Source organism: Diabrotica virgifera, chromosome 2, assembly GCF_917563875.1.
Source record: "Diabrotica virgifera virgifera chromosome 2, PGI_DIABVI_V3a".
NCBI lineage: Eukaryota > Metazoa > Arthropoda > Insecta > Coleoptera > Chrysomelidae > Diabrotica > Diabrotica virgifera.
This window is the reverse complement of record NC_065444.1, coordinates 245,333,508-245,355,643: the sequence shown is the minus strand read 5'-3', so window position 1 is coordinate 245,355,643 and position 22,136 is coordinate 245,333,508. Positions and strand designations below refer to the sequence as shown.

At 33.6% G+C, this 22,136-nt stretch overlaps 1 protein-coding gene across 2 annotated transcripts in view; it reads right to left on the bottom strand.

Moving 5' to 3' along the window:
* The window catches only part of LOC114326742 (neurotrimin-like), an 880,435-nt gene extending 858,732 nt beyond the window's left edge, over positions 1-21,703 (bottom strand). For both annotated transcript variants that reach the window (XM_050643137.1, XM_050643138.1), the window contains exon 1: positions 21,464-21,703. In XM_050643137.1, coding sequence (XP_050499094.1) covers positions 21,464-21,587 — 124 coding nt within the window. In that variant the 5' untranslated portion in view covers positions 21,588-21,703. The remainder of the gene's footprint in view (positions 1-21,463) is intronic.
* Positions 21,704-22,136: the final 433 nt, after the last annotated feature.

The following is a 22,136-nucleotide window of genomic DNA, read 5'->3' as shown; positions in this document are numbered from 1 at the left end:
TTTAAAACTTTATTTGTTATGGTAAACTCTAGCTCTCCACCAAAATTTGGCTCTCCGGCAATTTTTGTTATTTGCCAACTATTTTAATGTCTAAGTTGACTGGATTAGTAGGAAATGCTGATAGATTAGAGACCTCAGAGATGGCGACTGGGAAAATAGAGTGCTGTGAAGGACGAAAACGGAGAACTCATATTGGAAAAATCTGAAGAAGAAGAAGAAGAAGAAGAAGAAGAAGGGAAAAAATAATTCTTCACCAAAGCCGAGTTTTTGTTAGAAACTCAATTTTACAGTTACAACATCCTTAAAAACCAGCAGGTTGACCCTGTTCTGAAACCAGTCGTAACAATTTACAATGAATATTAATACACATTTAAAAGTAATGAAAACGTAACAAGCGATTTTCATTAGCACAAAGTGCCAATTGAACACTGTATATAGGTAAATTAAATGCAACAATATACATTTTGTAACCAATTTGTAAATTGCGGATATGAAATCCACCCTCCGTGTTCGATATAAAAGGTCCGCTGTACTGTTTTATTCATAATTACCCTAAAACGATTGTTTTCAACATCTGGCACATAATATACATTTTATTAAGCCCTTTGGCAATTTATTTTGGTTAAATTGAGACCATCAATCGGCAGCAGCATGGGTTTTATACAAAATATTCCAAACGTATACATTTCAATCATTTGCGCTATATCAAATAATTTTTGTACTGATATTTGTTTCTGCTGTATAGTGTAGGTTGAATTAATAACCCTATTTGATTAAACCAATAACAATAACGCAAAATGGATATCGTTTTAATAAATTTAATTGAATGGAAAATAACATTAACTTCAAAAAGAGCACAAAAAACTGTGAACTGATAGGTACCTGGTGCCCACGGTGGAACTCGTCGCCTAGAGTTTTACGTTATAATCATTAAAAATCAGTCAATATCCATTACTCGGGGGGCTTTTTGGGGTCGCCGACCACGAATTTAGTGTTGGCGATGGTCTCCAAGATACCTGGTGCCCAGGGTGGAACTCGTCGCCTAGAGTTTTATGTTATAATCATTCAAAATCAGTCAATAACCATTACTCTGAGGGTTTTGGGGTCGCTGAACAAGAGTTTCATGTGGTCGATGGTCTCCAAGATACCTGGTGCCCAGGGTGGAACACGTCGTCTGGAGTATTGTTATAATTATTCCAAATCATTTAAAACCATTACGCGGGGGTTTTGGGGGTCGCTGAGCACGAATTCCATGACGGCGATGGTCTCCTGTGTACCTGGTGCCCAGGGTGGAACTCGTCGCCTGAAGTTTTATGTCATAATCATTTAAAATCAGTCAATAACCATTACTCTGAGGATTTTGGGGGTCGCTGAACAATAATTTCATGTGTTCGATGGTCTCCAAGGTACCTGGTGCCTAAAGTGGAACTCGTCGTCTAGAGTTTTATGTTATAATTATTACAAATCATTTAAAACCATTACTCGGGAAGTTTTGGGTGTCGCTGAACATGAATTTCATGACGGTGAGGGTCTCCAAGGTACCTGGTGCCCAGGGTGGAACTCGTCGCCTGGAGATTTATAGTATAATCATACAAATTCAGTCAATAACCATTACTATGAAGGTTTTAGAGGTCGTTGGGCATCAGTTTCATGTTGGCGATGGTCTTCAAGGTAGGTATACAATAATCTAAAAATACGTGTTAAATTAAATGTTAGTGCACGTATTCCTAATCAATTTATTTATATAATATAATGAAAAAATTAATAAAAAAGTAAAATAAAATAAAAAAATATATTTACTTACTTGAAGTTACACAAATTTCTCTCTTCCGCAATTTCGAAAATCAAAATTATAAAACAGCGCAGCTAATAGACTGTAGAAAATGAATATTCCTTTAATTCTAATCTTAAACAGCTTGTTATTATAATATTATTATTTATTATGTAATTAACAAAACTAATAAGTATAAAATATATGACTTTTTCAAAACACCAACATTAAAAACTTACTTTGCTTTAAATACGGTATCACATTTTAGATGTTTTTTTATAATTAATTAAAAATTTTTAAAAGAGCAGAACTACATAAAAGTGTAGCTTGGAGGTATTCACATATTATATACTATGCTTTGTTTTTAAACCAGGAGCAGTAAAATAAAAAGACAGATCCACACCCAAGAAAGTCAATAGAAAAATCACCATATACATCTTCTTTTTTGGTTGATCATATCGGCCTTCGACGGTAATCCATCAACATTATATTATACTAATACGTCGCTAAAGAGTTCTAAAAACCACTTTCTTTATATAAAGGCAGACTAGAAATCTAAAAATTAAAATAATACCGCAGAAAACACAAAAAATCGCTGATATAACTTAATTACCCTTGACATGCCAATTATGTCAAAATTTCATAAGTGTCAAAATTTAACGACAACTGCTTTAAAAGCAACAAAATTTTAAAATAATTTTTAAATATGAATTTTTTAGGATATAATATAAAAATGTTTTAAGAAAAATTATTAATGAAAAATATATTTAGCGACCCCCAAAACACCGAAGTAATGGATATTGACTGATTTTGAATGAATATAACATAAAACTGCAGGCGATGAGTTCCACACTAGGCACCAGGTACTTTGGAGACCATCGCCGACATGAAATTCGTACTCAGAGACCCCAAAAATCCCTGAGTCATGATTATTGACTGGTTTTGACTGGTTACAACATGAAACTCCAGGCGACGAGTTTCACCCTGGGCACCAGGTAACTTAGAGACCATCGCCGACATGAAATTCGTACTATGCGACCCCCAAAACCCCCAGATTAATGGTTTTTCACTGATTTTGAATAATTATGACATAAAACTCCAGGCGACGAGTTTCACCCTGGGCACCAGGTAACTTAGAGGCCACCGACAATATTAAATTGTGTTTAGCGACTCCAAAAACCCCCCGAGTAATGGTTATTGACTGATTTTGAATGGTTATAACATAAAACGCTAGGCAACGAGTTCCAACCCTTGGCACCAAGTACCTTGGGCACCATCGCCGACATGAAATTCGTACTCAGGGACCCTCAAAACCACCAGGGTAATAGTTTTTGACTAATTTTGAATATATATTATAACTAAAAACTCCTGGCGACGAGTTCTACATTAGGCACCAGGTATCTTGGAGACCACCGCAGACATTAAATTCGTGGCCGGCGACCCCAAAACCCCCCGACGAATGGATATTGACTGATTTTTAATGATTATAACGTAAAACTGTAGGCGACGAGTTCCACCGTGAGCACCAGGTACCTTGGAGACCATCGCCGATATGAAATTCGTACTCAGCGACCCCCAAAACCCCCAGGGTAATAGTTTTTGGCTGATTTTGGATAATTATAACTAAAAACTCTGGGCGACGAGTTCCACCCTGGGCACCAGGTATTTTGGACGCCATCGCCAACATTAAATTCGTGGCCGGCGACCCCAAAATCCCCCCGACTATTGGATATTGACTAATTTTTAATGATTATAATATAAAACTCTAGGCGACAAGTTCCACCGTGCGCACCAGGTACCTTGGAGGCCATCGCCGATATGAAATTCGTACTCACCGACCCCCAAAACCCCCAGTGTAATAGTTTTTGGCTGATTTTGGATAATTATAACTAAAAACTCTAAGCGACGAGTTCCACCCTGGGGACCAGGTATCTTGGATGCAATCGCCAACATTAAATTCGTGGCCGGCGACCCCAAAAACCCCCCGACTAATGGATATTGACTGATTTTTAATGATTATAACATAAAACTCTAGGCGACGAGTTCCACCGTGGGCACCAGGTACCTTGGAGACCATCGTCGATATAAAATTCGTACTCAGCGACCCCCAAAACCCCCAGGGTAATAGTTTTTGGCTGATTTTGGATAATTATAAATAAAAACTCTAAGCGACGAGTTCCACCCTGGGCACCAGGTATCTTGGCTGCCATCGCCAACATTAAATTCGTGGCCGGCGACCCCAAAACCCCCCGACTAATTGATATTGACTGATTTTTAATGATTATAACATAAAACTCTAGGCGACGAGTTTTACCGTGGGTACCAGGTACCTTAGAGACCATCGCCGATATGAAATTCGTGCTCAGCGATCCCCAAAACCCCCGAGTATAAAAATTCAACTCATTTCCGTCAATATTTCCCAAGTTCTAAATTTTTCATTTTCACCTCTTCGAGATGCACTTTTAAAATGCATTTTCTTATGCACAAAAATTTTTGCCCTAGATGAATTTAGTTCACAAAGTTGCCTGACACTCTCTCTAATCGAATGCAAAAACTTCCATGACGATTCATCTTACTGCACAAAATTCCTAGGTTTTGGGCTTTTTAGTGCTTCGTTGCTTCGTCTATATACATTTCAATCCGTTGCGCTATATGAAATCATTTTTGTATTGATATTTGTTTCTGCTGTATAGCGTCGGTTGATATAATACCCCTATTCGTTTTAATAAATTTAATTAGATGATCATATTACCTTCAAAAAGCAAAAAAATGTAAACTGCTATAACTATAGAGGTACATGTCTGTCAACGGTATATTTAAAATATATACGAAAATAATGGAGAAGAGACTAAGGCAAGAAGTAGAAATGAATTTGGAAAAAGAACAAGCGGCGTTTGGACCAGGAAGACAGACCAATAACAATATATATTATATAACACAGTACTAAACTCTAAGAAGCTACAACAAAAATTTTTATTTAAATGTTCAATGGACGCGTTTCGGCCCAATAAAAGCCATCATCAGCAAATATAGGAACAAAACAACAAAGAGCTAACCCAGTAGTGAGGAGAGAGAATCATGTTTTTGAATAAACCGATTCTTTCTTCTTCCTGTTGGGTCAGTTTTTTGTTGTTTTCTTGCTGTATTTGCTGATAATGGCTTGTGTTGAGCCGAAACGCGTCCTTTTTAAGATTGAGCATTTTAATAAAAAGCCCTCATCGAAGCTGTACGGACCAAGTGCTGTCATTAACAACTTTTATAGAAGCTAGATTTAAAAAAAAAAAACAAAAGACAGAAACAGTATTCATAGATCTAACAGCAGCATATGATACTGTTTGTAGACAGGGATGAATATATAAACTGGCCCGTATTATTCCTTGCAGACCCAAAATTAACCTCATTGATAACATTCTGAAAAACATAGCCTTCCAAGTTATAATGGGATAGGAGACGAGTAGAAAGATGAAACTTAACAATGGCCTTCCACAGGGGTCTGTCCTTGCCCCTTTATGATGCTATGCCCCGCTATGCGTATGATAACAGGAACAATTAAGCCCACCCCTAAAAGTAATATAGCACCACCCAACCTACGCAGCGAACATGCATTGGTTAACGAATATAACAAAATAATGGACAGTTGCCAGCTTCTAGTCCACAACGACATCCCAGATATTCTTGGACACCGTCTCCGATCCAGATTACCCCCTCTACAATCTGCTCAAGCGCTGCAGCAATCCAACTTTTACTTGATTACCAGATGGAGAGAAGATTGGGAAAGTAAGACAGATCCGCATTACCATAATCTACCGAACATCATAGAAAAAACTGACGAATTTAAACGTCCCCGTAAGATTTGGGCAGCCCTTAATCGAATTCGAACAAATTGTGGAAGATGCGCCGACTCCCTCTACAGATGATGTAAACTTCCCTCGCCTTCTTGTGACTGCGGCGCTGCAAGACAGACGATCAGACACATTGTTCAGGCAGGACTGCCCACGCAGTACATACACACGCGACCCTATATACTTTGTAATGGCAACCGAAGGGTCAATCGAATATATAAAAAAATTTGACATATGTTTGTGATGCATTGTGTAATGCATAAATCTAAATATATTCTGTGATATACTTAAGCCATACGCTAAATAAAATTAATAAAAAAACTTGTGGTACCTTCTTAGAGTTTAGTACTTTGTTACCTCTAGACCTTCTCTGTTACCTCTCTTCATATACATACTATATATATATATATATATATATATATATATATATATATATATATATATATATATATATATATATCATTATGTAACTAATGGAAACTAATGTAAAAAAAACAGACAAGGGAGAAAAAAATGAGTATGTATTAGAATTCATAGACCTAAGAGCAGCATTTAAGACGACAGAAAGAAAAATTAGGCTTAAGAAAAATAAATGTATCCATTTCTAACTATTGTATTATATCTATTGTTTTTAGTGTATTAACACGTCATCAGGCCAGGCCAAGCCAAAGCAGCCAAGCTCCCCCGCTCTGGCCTCGTGTGGCGACGAAATTAAGTTGTGTGGAAAAGCGACTTTAACCTTTCCCTTTTACAACTTTTATTACTTTTAAATGTTACGGTAGGCCCTTGTCAAAGCATAATAACCTTTTAGTCGAAAATTCTTTCTACAAAGGACCCTAAAAAGCTATATATAATTCAGCAGTGGCAAGCAGATATTTCTATTATACGGGTCTAGTACAAAAGTCTCTAATACTTATATTAGAGCTAATATATTGGTTTTCCTTGTTCTTTAAAAGAAGAATAGAAGTCGTTTGCTAATTATTGTAACAGTCGAGTGCGGGGAAGACACTTTCCGCATGAGTTAGGAACAATATTTTTTCTAGTGCCGTACGTTTAGAAAAAAGCTACAAAAAATAGAGTTATATCAATTTTTATTTAGAAGTGAAAATACACAAATTAATTCTTTGACAAGGTTGTCAAAACCAAACTTTCAGTATAATGGGTTACCACGACGACGATATTGGTTTCCATGACGACGATTCAAAACCATTGTAATTGTCTACTGATCTGACTTTTAAATATTATTTCAACATCATTTTTTTTTTCATCGATTTATGGCGCTAATTTTATTAAAACATGAACACAATAAGGTAAACTTGAAATAAATTAGTAAATAATATCTAAATATTAGTTTATTGCATGTAATATAATATATATTATAATGCCATATTATAAGGTATTTTACTTTCCCTCACGGCGTGCAGGAAAGTGCAACTTTCGGAAACGAAATACGTGCGTGAAAGTGGCTCTTTTAGCACGGCCGTAGAAAAAGTACATTTTCGATCTTAAATTTGACTACAAGCGAAAAAAACGTTTCCCGCCAAAAATTTTTTTTGTTGGTTACAACCTAATTCGGGGCGGCCACCCAGTTATTTATTTATTACATTTTTTGTTTTCTTGCAAATATTGCAAATAACACTAGGCTATATAAAGCTTCTCAAAAGGAATTTAATAAAGTGCACTACTCAGTATCGCTCCATATTTCCTTCGAATGAAATCGTACGTTTTCACCCAATTTGAATAACTGAACCGTGGAAAACTAAATCGCGATCTGGATATCCGGAAAACCTTATCGGCCAGCTTGCTTTATTTTCTTCCCTTGCTTTTGCGTTTCGATTTTCCCAATTAGCGACAAACAGGGGAAATCTCGAATAATGAAGGAAAATTAGTTTTTCCTTTTCATAAACAATCTTGCCTGGAATGTGCTCTATCTTGGAAAATATTTAAAAACGGAAGGCTGAACGGAGTTTTCTTGCTTGTTTGTCGGAGCGTAATAATTATGTTGTAGTTAATGTAGGTAGGTAAATAAACAGTTACGATTAGACATAACGGTACATAAAAAGTGGCGTTGGTGGAATTTTTGAAAGATTATAAATCAGCCATTTTGAAGGGATGTATCTGAACATTTATATACAGGGTATTAATAAACAAAAATAAGTGCAACACACTTTAAAGGGTAATTCAACATGAAAAAATAACGAGTTTGCTTGATAAACGTATGTACGCAAATGCGTCATTTCCGGTATACGGGGTGTTGAAATTTTTCTTACAAACTGACGATTTATTTATTGTTTTGAAACTCGTTGAGATATACAAATAAAATTGGTCGGATCTTAAGAGGTAGTTAGTGCGTTGTTTTTATATAAAATTGAAAACTTTATATTTGTAATTGGCGTGCATACGGTAATGGTCTGGATTTTTATTAATAATACCTCCTTTTTTAATACAAGGCGCCTTATTTATGCAAAAAAATAAAACATTTAAACGCTTACAACGTACTCGTCGTATACGGGGTGTTTCAAAAAGGTATGTCATAAATTAAATCACGCATTCCGGAGACAAAAATAAATTGATTGAATCCAACTTACCTTAGTACAAAAGTGTACACAAAATAAGTTACATCCCTTTGAAGTTACAAAATGAAAACAGATTTTTTTCGTATATCGAAATCTCTTAGAGATTTTTCATTGAAAATGGACATGTGGCATTCTTATGGCAGCAACATCTTAAAAAAAATTAAAGTGAGATTTGTGCACCCCATAAAAATTTTATGGGGGTTTGGCTCCCTTTAACCCCCCCAAACTTTTGTGTGCGTTCCAATTAAATTATTATTGTGGCACCATTAGTTAAACACAATGTTTTTAAAACTTGTTTGCCTCTTACTACTTTTTCGATAAGCCAGTGTTTATCGAAATATTTTGAATATTTGTCGAATCCACCACATATTTGTATATGGTTAAGAAGTACCTACAGTTGAGTCAGCGAGTCTTTACCCGTGCGTCATTAATACCTGGCGAGATAAAACACATACTTTTTATCTAGCATCATTCTCTTCCATGCATGAAACTCATGACAAACCAGCTGCCGTTTGTTATTAAGTAACAACACATGTTATTTTTATGAACCATCTAGACTCAGTGCATTGAAAAGAGATAGGTACAAAAAAAGACGATTCGGTATGTTTTCATATTTTAAGCACAATTTGTTTGACGTTTCTGATTTGTTTAATTTTATGGCTGTCAGTCAGTTGAACTTTTTGCGGTTTTTGTCGAGTTTTTGCGTTTTGAAGTTTCTTTATATTACACAAACAGTTGTTTTCACAACTAATTTTATATTGGGCTTTGAAATTTTAAGGTAAATAATTATATTTAGGCAATTAATATTTAAAACATACAAAGCTAACGTCATTCACACAGTAAAGAAATGACTGTGTTTAAATTTCCGTCAAAGTGAATAAAATAACCAAAATAAAATATGTTATTGGATTTTTTTATAAATTGTTTATTTATTTATTAATCAATAATAATTAAAGAATTTATTAAGCTATTTCAAATGTAGCTGTAATTCTGCGCAAAAATTTTGAAGCAAAACTTACATTTGACATTCTATATATTTGATAACGTCAAATTTTATAATAAAACCCGTAATCGGAACAGTAGCCACTTTCTGTCAGTTGTTGTTGCGTGAAATAGATTTCTGACTTATTTCGTATGCTTTAAGTGATGACGCACGGGTCAAGACTCGCGGACTCAACTGTATGATATACCTGTTAATAATCTGAAAATTTATTTATAATTTACATTTTTTGGTATATTTTGAAGAAGAAGCCACATCTCGATAAAGGGTGACTTATCAAAAAAAGACTAAGAGGCAAAAAAAATTTAAAAGTACTGTGTTTACCTAATGGTACCACAATGACAGTTTAATTGGAACGTACACAAACATTTGGGGGGTTTAAAGGAACAAAACCCCCATAGAATTTTTATGTAAACATATTAAAAAAGAAGCCGCATCTCGATAAAAATTGGCTTATCGAAAAAATAGTAAGAGGCAAAAAAGTTTTAAAAACGTTGTGTTTAACTAATGGTACCACAATAATGAATCAATTGAAACGTACACAAAAGTTTGGGGGGGGGGTTTGAGAGAACAAAACCTGCATAAAATTTTTATGGGGTGCAAAAATTTCACTTTAATTTTTTTTAAGATGTTGCTGCAATAAGAATGCCACAAGTCCATTTTTAATGAAAAATCTCTAAGAGATTTCGATATATGAAAAGAATCGATTTTCATTTTGTAACTTCAAAGGGCTGTAACTTTTTTTGTGTACACTTTTGTACTAAAGTAAGTTGGGTTAAATCAATTTATTTTTGTCGCCGGAATGCGTGATTTAATTTATGACATACCTTTTTGAAACACCCTGTATGTATTCAAACTTATTTTCATTTCGTGTTTCCTGTATAGTGATAATAACATTGTCGTTTTGACTCTTGTGGTATTTGCTTTTTACTCAAACCATTTAAATATAAGTTTAAATTTTCCGGTGTTACTTGGTTCTCCCAGGAATTTTAAAACATTTTTATCACAAGATTATTATAATATTGAACTCAATAATTACTTATAAAGTGCAAATAATAATAAATAATGGATTAAAACCAAAACTACTAAACAACGTATCTAAAAAAAATTTATATAGGAACGGTTACTTCCATCTACATTAATATGTAAGGCAGAAAAATAAAAGGATCATGTATCATTTATAATAGTGGGGGAGGCAAGGATACTAAATTTGCAGTTAATAAAGCGTTATGGGGACCCATTAGGTTGTAAAAATTAGGCCCTAAAACCAAAAAAAGTTAAGTAAAATTTTACGTTTCCCCCCAAGTGGGAACTTTCCATGTTTAATTTAATTTTTTATTTCCAACAATCCTATTTCCGATTATAGCGCCATGTCTCGAATAAAAATTACTAATTTTTACGTAAGGAATCCAAATCTACCATAAGAAATGGGGGTTCCTATCTAAGATTTTTATGTAACCCACACCCCACCTCGCTGGGGGGTCGTGTTTAGTGTCATTCGATAGATTTTTCAAAAATGTTGAATACGTGTATACTTCAGTTTTTCCGGGGTACCTACCGCGGGGTTCTCATTTAAAATTTTAAACCTCTCTGTATGGGGTCGTGTTTGGTATCATTCGGTAGATTTTTTAAAAGTATTCAACACGTATTTTGTAGCTTTCCGATTTGACGTTTATTTCGCGAAATATTTGCTTTTTTAAACTTTGTGACACCTATTTCCTTACGCTTACGCCCCGCTCAAATCGTCAGATTTTTTAAATATACACTGTTCTCCATGTACTTAACTTACCTTCTTAAAGTAACAATTTCGAGTTATTGAGGGATAGACTTTTTTTTCGGACCCCCCTTAACGAGGGCCATTGTATTAAGAGCCAATATATGGTAAGGGTACATTTACAGGGTACAAGGTTTGTCCCCATGTGATTTTCTGACGCACTACTATTATACGTGAACCAACCGAAAAAGTTATAAATTTCTTGATGAAAAAAACAGCTCTGAAAAACAACAATTTTTGGACTATTGAATATAAAATATTAAAGATAGAAAAATTGGATTTCTGGATTATATAGAATCACTTGGTACGTGGTATGATAGTTTAAAGTCCTCTAAAAAACTTACGGAAATTAAAAAAACTCGGTTGCATTTTGAAAAAGATTTGATATATTATAAATTTATTTTTAATAACGTCTTACATTTTTGTTGCAGAAAATTCATCAGTGTGTATTATAAGTCAATATTATGATAATAATATTGAAAATATTTTATTATAGAACATCGAACTCTTGTTTAATAAAAGCATGATAACCTTTCCATATCTTAGTACGGTTCCAAACAATTTTGCAAATTATATCCGTAATTAAAACTATGTATTATGCATTTATTTTTAATTGAAAAATACACGCGAATGAATATTTATAAAATGAGCAGGTCTATTCAAGGTTAGGTGACATTTATGCTGTGTCTAATCAACTCTAAGTATTTGTCAAAACACTGTGTATATTCTCCATATTACAAACTCTGGCACAGTTACTTGAACTAGCGAATCATACAAAATTAAGAATATTGAGAAACACTTAAGTACTCAGTGATGTCTTAGAATATGTTTTTGTATGATATAAATATGTATGAAAAGATAATAATATCAAAACCATAATAAACTGCACGAACAGCAGATAGGCTGAAAGGGACAGCTAGTTAGGAATGCGACAGCCCTCAGAATCTTAGGACCTGGTGATCTTTTTGGTTAGTCAACTACAACAATAACGAAAATTCAATAAACCTGTAAAAAGATGGGAAGAAGGGCAAGGATGTAGACATTCCAGGGTAACACTAAGGAACACTCCTTAACTTAGCTCTGCCCTACACTAGCCCATATAGAAAAGATGTCCCCTGCAAAGATGCACAATTGTCCAATTGTGGCAATTTCACAATTGTTCAATACCTACGGTTAACATTCGGTTTTTTAACTGGTTATTGTCAACTAAGCAAACACCTTAATACGCTGCGATCAGTAGAAATACATCTGTGCTGGAAGTTGGAACGAGATGACGACACTGTCGATCATCTCCTATGCGAATATCTGGAGTTATCGTCAAGAGGACTTTTCAACGCTTTTAATTTGTTTCGAGTTTCTATAATATGCCATATATTAATATTATACACGTATTATACAACATATTAATAGACAGAAGCTCGAAACAAATGAGAAGCGTTGAAAAGTCCTACACGAGAGTACGAGTTCAGTGAGCCGTGTCCTACACCTTCCCACATAAGGGGGATGTCCCTTGGTGACATTGTCGACCTAGCGGGATATGGTCCAATTGTCAATGAGCTAGGTTCTGTGACCTAGTTTCTGTGGGACTTAACTCGCTTTCCCTACTGTACATATACACATATACATATATGTTTCAATTGAACAAACGTAAAAAATGATACCACAAAACTTATAGCAATAAACATAGCAGATCTTCAGTCCCTTTAATTATTTTTTTTATCACAGTCATTTTCGGCAACAACTATATAGGTATTTAAAGTAGCTAGCATTAAACTAGATATTGCATAATAATAATGAACAATCTAGAATATCTAACAATGTAGACCTTTTGTCTCTTACTGCGTGCTGTACAACATTATTCAAAACATTATTAATTTCAGGCTAAAATATTCAAAATAAATATAGAAATTTTTGAAAATATTTTCGCTATTATCAGTCCTTCATCATGGATACCAAAAAACAACTACAGTTGAGTCCAGTGTTCTTTACCCGTGCGTCATCATTTAAAGCATACGAAATAAGTCGGAAATTTACTAAACGCAACAGCAAGTGACAGTAAGTAGCTACTCCTCCGATCATGGGTTAAAATTTGACGTTATCAAAAAATAACATGTCAAAATAAGTTTTGCTTTAAAATTTTGGTGCAGAATTACAGCTACATTTGAAGTAGCTTAATAAATTCTTTTAATATCATTGATTAATAAATAAATAAGCAATTTATAAAAAAAAATCAATAACATATTAATACTTTCTTTTTGTTGTTTTATTCACTTTGGCGGAACATTAACACAAGCATTCCTTAACTGTGTCAATGAGGTTAGCTTTGTACGTTGTCAAAATTAATCGTAAAATAACATAAACTTACCATAAAATTTCAAACTCCAATATAAAACTAGTTGTGAAAACAATTATTTGTATACTATAAAAAAACTTCAAAATACAAAAATTCGACAAAATAACAGCACAAAATTCAACAAACTGACAGCCACAGAATTAAACAAACCAAAACGTCAAAAATTGTACTTAAAATGTGAAACATCCCCAATCGTATTTTTTGTACCTATCTCTTTTCAGTGTACTGAGGCTAGATCGTTCATAAAATTAACATGTGTTTTCACTTAATAACAGGCGGTAGCTGGTTTGTAATGAATGAGTTTCATGCGTGAAAGAGAATGATGCTAGATAAAAAATATGTGTTTTATCTCGTCAGGTATTAATGACGCACGGGTAAAGCCTCGTGGACTCAAGTGTAATTTCACTTTAAATTGTTAAGTTTTACTAAGTCCTTGTAAATTGTTTTAAACTATGTTAGATATCCAACCAGTGGGAGTTATCCCTTTCTAAATTAAGGTTAATGTCCCCCATTTGCCTCTCATCTTTAAATATTTTTTTTTTATATATAGTTTCCTTCGTTTTATTTTTTCGTTATTGTCAAATTATCCTTGACAACAACAATAATGAAATAATAGGTTTGTTCTAGCATCAATTTCAAACGGTTTGAAACCATCAGCGAATAGTGGACCAGCGCGAGTAGACCAGCAACTGTTTGCTGACGGTTTTTGACTAGTCTAACTGTTTGCTAGAACAAACCTATAAAGTGATGGCAGCACAAATATTGACATACGGAAGTGAAACTTGGGCACTTCGAAAGCAGGTGAGTCAACGTATACAAATTGCCGAAATTAAAGCTATAAGAAGAACAAAAGATGGCACCCTGATGGATTATAAGAAATAAACTAAGTGGCAAAATTGAAGATTTACATAATGAACTTTAGAATAAATAAAAATTTCTTAAAAATGGAACACTGAAAGGATATTAAGCATAGATTAAGATGGATAGAAAGAAGACGAAACCGGTTGTAAGCCTAATACTTGAAGTCCAGAAGGAGAAATGAGGTACAGTTTGTCAAACGTAAGAACGTAGTTTAAAAATCTTACAATCGCCATGTGGCGTTATGGGGATTATAAGATTTTCAAACTTGTTCCTATGTTTGACAAAATGTACCACAACAGTTATTTATGAAACAGTTCGTGAAGTATGCTTTTTGCGAACGCACGCGATGTTTAGAGTATGAGTTTAGAGTATACGCACGCTATACATCGCGTAAGTTCGCAAAAAGTACTTCACACACAGTTTCATACAATATTTTATCTACGATAAACAAATAAAAAAACTGTAACTCTTCGTCACTGGAATTCAGTTCAATTCTACAATTTTTAGAACTTTGACATTTAAAAATTCTAACTTCTTTTAAACCACAAATCTGTCAAATCTTTTGTTGTAATTTATTGCTCACATGTCATCACCATGACAACGCGAAAGTTAGGGATATTTGAATATATGAAAGTGTGCCAAAAAAACAGTGCGAAGAAGTAAATCCTTTTTAAAATACATTGATACTTCACGCACACTAGGGATGGCAGTTTTTGACAAAACACCGGTTTTCGGTTATACCGGTTTTTTTGCTTCCGGTTTAACCTGACGGTTATAACCGGTTTTTCCAAAAACCGGTTTTCGTTTTTTTTGATCCAATAGGTTACAACGTTACATTTACAATGCACTATAGTTTGCTATACTCCACTCGACTCGATACGATATCAATACATATGATCAAAATTAGTACTATCGGACGAACATCAATATCAATATAAATAAAACACAATTTTGAATAAAACCATTTTATTCTATTTATTTATTATTTTCTTATTATTATATATTTATTGATTATTATTAAATATAATATAGCGTAAGATTAATACATATATACAATATTGCAATAATATACATTTTAACCCAACCATTTCAACTTTAAAAAATTTCCCAGACTCTTTCAAATGGGATTTAAAAAAAATAATATCAACATAAATATTTTACTGAAAAATAAATTGGATAATGCAATTAATCTTTTATTTTTACTACCATCAAAAAAAAATGTATCATGTATTTCTTTTAACAAGTTTGCATATTTGTATAATAGGTACACTTTAACTCATTTAATACTTCCTGTATGGGTGTATCGTCTTGAAAACCTAGGAAAAATTCTTGGAGATTCGTATTCGTAATCGGTAATTCGATATTCATAGTCAGAACATTATTTTTGGTAATCAGAAAAAGTCATTTACCCACTTTCAATGTCAAGAGTCAAGTGTGAAAAATAGATGATGTTTGCGTCTACTTCAACCAGATCACTTCTTATGTAAATATTATGATTAAAAATACATTTTCAACGAAATATTATAATAAAATTTAATTGTTGCTGGCTGATGTGAGTTTGCACTTTCAGTTTGCTTCTGTATTTATAAAATAAAATTTGAATTATGGTTTTGTTTGAAATAATTACATGAGAAAAATAATTATGATTGGGATCCAAAATAATACCTAACCTAATCCTAATCACCGTAAAAAACTAATAACCGGTTTTTGCTTTAAAAAGAAAAACCGGTTATAAGCGGGACAAAAAACAACCGGTAAAACAGGTTATTGCGAAGTAAAAAAACCGGTTTTAGGTTAAATCCGGTAGGTTTTTCCCATCCCTAACGCACACTTTAAATCCTTCACGCACTGATATCTATAATGACAGTTTTCACAAACTAAAAACTTATACATAATATGAGTTGAGTAGATAAACGTTGTTTCTAAAATAATTTAAAGAAATCGTATTTATTATTATGACGTACTTATTGAAAAATTATTGCAGATGCTATTTCTAAAAGACATTGAGGCGTGTTAAAATTCTCTAATTAATTTTAAATTATGGATTATGGAAACTAAAACAAAAACACAAAAACAAAAACATCTGCACCCTATCCCTTAAATAAAACTGTAAATTTAGTCACGTATTTAGGTTTATTTCTTTTACACACCAGAATATTCTTCATCCAGATGCTAACTGAATTTTTGCGAGAAGATAAAGTTTTTAACTTTTTATTGGACATGTCTTCGTATTTCATATAAGTACGTCACAAGTCTACACATGAAATTTTAAGGCTTGTTATATATTGACGACTGACAACTTTGAGGTATGTTCGTCCGATAACTTTAAATTAACCACGTACTTCGTCTTCAGATGCAAATCCACTAATGGATGTTAGCGATCACAGTTTCCATTAACTCTGTGTTTATTGCAATGTATATCAGAGATTGTATGTGGTTCCTCCCTGGCCTTCAATTTTACCCTGGATTGTAAGTTGAAGAAACTGTTATTTTTCGTTTCGCATGATGTGATCCAAATACGCCGTTTTCTTTTCTTGATGTTTTCGAAAAGCTGGCGTTTTTGGTTAATTCTTTTAAGGAAATATTAAATCTGGATAAAAAGTAAGCTTTAACTTACAGAAAAAAATGACAGATTCTAGAAAAAGGACAATAACGAATACCCTTAAAAATCATAAAGGAAATATTATTACTGATGTGAAGGAGAGATTGTGACACTCGATCAATTATATGAAATACTTATTTAATAATAATCGGACTGTCATTAAACTGAGGATACAGAATCATCGGGCGAAACTGCTGTACCACATTATGTGTCCATCGAGTTATTAGAACTCATTGATGAAGGTGTTTTTGGTCTAATGGTAGAACAATTTAATCAAGTATATCGACCTTTGTAGCAATTCCCAAAAAATTAAGTGCAACAACCTGCTCAGATCACAGAACAATACCTTTAATAAATCATACAGGTAAAACCATTTTCAAAAAAATATACAGCAGAATTCCTCAAACTCTAGAATGTGTAATCAGTGACGCAAAATTTGGCTTTAGAAATGGTATGGCAACAAGAGATTCGGCTTGAATGTGCTAGCTGAGAGATGCATGTTTATGAATCAGAACATTTACTAATGTTTTGAAGGCTTTGAAAAAGAATTTGATAAGTTTCAACAAAAAACCCTGTAGATATATTAAAATGAAGAATATTGACAGTCGTGATGTGAAAATTTATAAACAATGTCAAAGTTTACAACCAGATCACCCGAGATATTAAAATACAGAGAAGAGTCCGCCAGGGATGTGTGCTGTCCTCACTACACTTGAACGTCTACAGTGAAACGGTATTTAAAATTTTTATTTTAAATAAATATCTCAGATTCGATAGAAGGTATATACAGATCCTATTTTACCACTAGGCCCGTGAGTCACCTGCCTCGGCCCGTATTTGAATGGGGCCCAGAAAGATCACCAAACAAAGCATGTTTATTACAAAAACAAAACAAATTTTCAAACTTTTTTCATTTTACCAACAACGCAATGATAAATGATAACCATAAGAGTTATAATTAAGTGGATAGCCGCAAACTTTCAGCTTCAATGCTCTTTAAATGCATTCATTTTTTCGAATCCTCAAAAAAATAATAAATATTTTAAAAAAATTTAGACTCAGAATGAAAGATTACATTATTAACAAGGGCCAAATGTCCCTTAGAATAAATAAAAAGTTTCTTTTGAATAAGATACATATTCAAAATTAAACATCACACTCAATGTTCTCTTTTTTTCACCCCTGTACCTTATTAAAATAAACATTATCGAAGATTTCAGGGACTTTCGACCCTCGTTAGTAACGTAATCTTTTATTTTGCGTTTAAATTTTTCAAAAATACTTATTAGTTTTCTCAGACTTCGGAGAAAACGAATGCATTTAAATAGCATGGAAGCCGAAAGTTTGTGCCTATCCCCTTAAACAATGTTAAATTGTTTAAAAATAAATTTTATTTATTGTTAATAAAAATTTTGATTTTCTTGTGCAGCTATATTTCTATCAAATAATTAATACATTTAAAAAAGTTATTATTATTATTAAATTATATTTAGGGGCCCGAAAATTGTGTAGTGCCTCGGGCCTGATTTAAAGTAAAATAGGCTTTGGGTATATATTAAGTTTTTTGTTGACGATACAGTTATAATGACGGATAACAACAATGATGTACAGAACTTAATGCAATGCCTTAAAAAATGCTGTCATCAATGCGGACTAAAGATGAATTGAAAGAAAACAGCATGTTCATCAATTATTTAACTTAAATTGTTCCTTTCTCGTAGGGATATAAGGTTAGAACTACGCTTGAAGTTGCTTCGATATTTCGGGTTCGACACTCTTCTTTATATGTAGATTGGAAGCGTAGACACTAAAACAAGTGCATCACAATCAACTGGCCAACTTTAATTTTTGGTGTCATAGAAGAAGAGTACGAGAAAATCATGAAACTAAATATCAATACTTTAAAGACGGACTTGATAATCTAATAGTAGGGAAAATTATTTGAAAATAAATAATCGAGCCATAGAACATCAACGAGAACCTAAAGTGTTTTAATATGTCAAGATTTAGTTCCGGCTTCCATCAAAATAAAAGCTTAAGAACAATGCATAGATTCATTTTCAAATAGACGTTAATAGAAATACATAACGCATTCAAAGTACCTACGCATTTAACGTTCTGATTAAGCCAACTAATAATATTCTACCAAAAATACTCCAAAAATGCCATGCCAATCTTACCTCAGGTCCCTTAGGATTCCATAAAACGTACAAGATGATCAAAAAAATGGTATCGGTCGGAAAAGATGAAAGAAGATGTAAAAAAGTATATTAAGAATAATTGCGAATCACGTTAGAAAAACAAGTTAGTCTGGAAGAAAAATAAAGAGCCTATACAAATCACAACTACGTCCGAAAAACCATTCGAAGGGATTTTGTTAGATATCGTAGGTCTATGCAGTAAAATAGTATTGTAAAAATATTGTACTGTTATTTTTTTGTGGAGATATATGCTCATGGACAAAACTTACCATCTCCACATTTCTTCGTTTCTTTTTTTGTGAGTTCTTTGTTTCTCTACACGTGTTAAATTTATTCTGATGTCTTCTGAATATAAAAGCAAAATACATTATGATTTTGTATGATATTCTTATTCATATTCTAGGATACGCTGACAATATTACTATAATAGTGGAGAATACAGAAAAACTGAAATATTGTTATTAAAGTAGAAGAAGAATACGAGATGAATGTCAAAACCTGAAGACCGAGTTAACGATAATCAGTCCCATACGAAAGTCCAATTAATAATAAGTAATCGAGCTATGGATTGGGTTCAAAATTTAAATACCTTGGAGTTACTTTGAAAGGCATCCTCCACATAGGGGGAGGTGATAATTGTAGTGCCTAAAACTGCATTCAATGAATTTAATAATTATCTTCCCCGATGTGATTTGTCTTTAAATTTTTGAATCTGGGTCTAAAAATACATTTCTCCCATGCATCCTGATTTACGACAGTGGATTCTGGTTCTCTTTGATGTATTAGGAGCCCATGCATCCTGATTTACGACAGTGGATTCTGGTTCTCTTTGATGTATTAGGAGCAGGCTCACATTCTATAGAAGCACCACGTTACATTAGAAGTTCCATTCGAACATATTTTGTTAGATATCGTAGGTCTATGCAGTAAAATAGTATTGTAAAATTATTGTATTTTTACTTTTATTGGAGATATATGCTCATGGACAAAACTTACCATCTCCACATATCTTCGTCTCTTTTTTTGGTGTATGATATTCTTATTCATGATCTAGGGTACGCTGACAATATTACTATAATAGTGGAGAATACAGAGAAACTGTAATACAGAAAAACTGAAATATTGTTATTAAAGTAGCAGAAGAATACGAGATGAATGTCAACATCCTGAAGATCGAGTTAACGATAATCAGTCCCATGCGAAAGTCCAATTAATAATAAGTAATCGAGCTATGGATTGGGTTCAAAATTTAAATACCTTGGAGTTACTTTGAAAAGCATTCTCAACATAAGTGGAAATGATAATTGTAGTGCCTAAAACTACATTCAATGAATTTAATAATTATCTTCCCCGATGTGATGTGTCTTTAAATTTTTGAATCAGGGTCTAAAAATACATTTCTCCCATGCATCCTGATTTACCGCAGTGGATTCTGGTTCTCTTTGATGTATTAGGAGGAGGCTCACATTCTATAGAAGCACCACGTTACATTAGAAGTTCCATTCGAACGTATTTTGTTAGATATCGTAGGTCTATGCAGTAAAATAGTATTGTAAAATTATTGTATTGTTACTTTTTTTGGAGATATATGCTCATGGACAAAACCTACCATCTCCACATTTCTTCGTCTCTTTTTTTCGTGAGTTCTTTGTTTCTCTACACATGTTAAATGTGTTCTGAATATAAAAGCAAAATACAGTATGATTTTGTATGATATTCTTATTCATGATCTAGGGCACGCTGACAATATTACTATAATAGTGCAGAATACAGGGAAACTGTAATACGGAAAAACTGAAATATTGTTATTAAAGTAGCAGAAGAATACGAGATGAATGTCAACATCCTAAAGATCGAGTTAACGATAATCAGTCCCATGCGAAAGTCCAATTAATAAAAAGTAATCGAGCTATTGATTGGGTTCAAAATTTAAATACCTTAGAGTTACTTTGAAAGGCATTCTCCTCATAAGTGGAGATGATAATTGAAGTGCCTAAAACTATATTCAATGAATCTAATAATTATCTTCCCCGATGTTATGTTTTTTTAAATTTTTGAATATGGGTCTAAAAATACATTTCTCCCATGCATCCTGATTTACGGCAGTGGATTCTGGTTCTCTTTGATGTATTAGGAGGAGGCTCACATCTATAGAAGCACCACGTTACATTATAAGTTACTTATATTCAAACAGAAGAAATCCCAAACATAAGCTAATGATGTCATCTTACTGGACAAAATTAAAAGTCCAAGAGGATCTGGTTGCAATCAATTTATGGTTCAGAGACATAAGAAACTGGTGTATATCAGACGGCATCAATACAAAAAGTTTTTGATCTTATGAGGGAGTATTTGGATTTTTTTTTACTTCGTGTTTTTCTACAATTTCTTCAACTTTGACATATACCTACACTCTATGGATGTTACACTCGTAATTAAGGTTGTAATTTTTTTGTAGAGGTATTACTGTGGTAAAAACTTACCATCTCCACGATGATGGTAGCCTCTCCCAACAGCCACCCCAACCGTCAACCAGTACGTAATCAACACGACCTGCAAATTTTTCATCATCACTCTCACAACATACAAAAACATCTTCGATTTCATCAAACTCTTTGTCGATATAAACTCGCAGCATCGGCTGCCGCAATCGCGCGATTCCCGCCTCCGATCGAGTTCTGCCGCCTTCGTAGCGAGCGTTTGGCGCCGCTTCTCGCACCGGACTGATGAAGTGACTGCACGCCGATTCTGTTGGGGGCAGACGCGAAGAAAAGAAATTTTGGAAGTTGGCAATTGCCAAGCGCGCGCCTGCATCCACGTGTTTCGCGAACGGGACGGTTTTCGAACTGTTAAGGGAGGCTGCCAGCTCTTTGGTGATGCCATATTCTCTTACAGAAGAATAGATAAGGAAATATGCTTTCTTTTGCCTAATTTAGTGTTATTTAATTGCCAGTGTAACATGTCAAAGTAAAAAAGTGATATTGTGCCGATGTGTGCTTTTGCCCTGGGGGTGAGTTTCACCCCATCTCGGGCGTGAAAAAATATATGTCCAAGATAAGTCCCGAAATGGATAAACTGACTAATTTTAAGCAACTTTTGTACTATAGAGTTTTTTCACTAAATCAATACTTCTTGATTTATTTGCAAGTGAATATG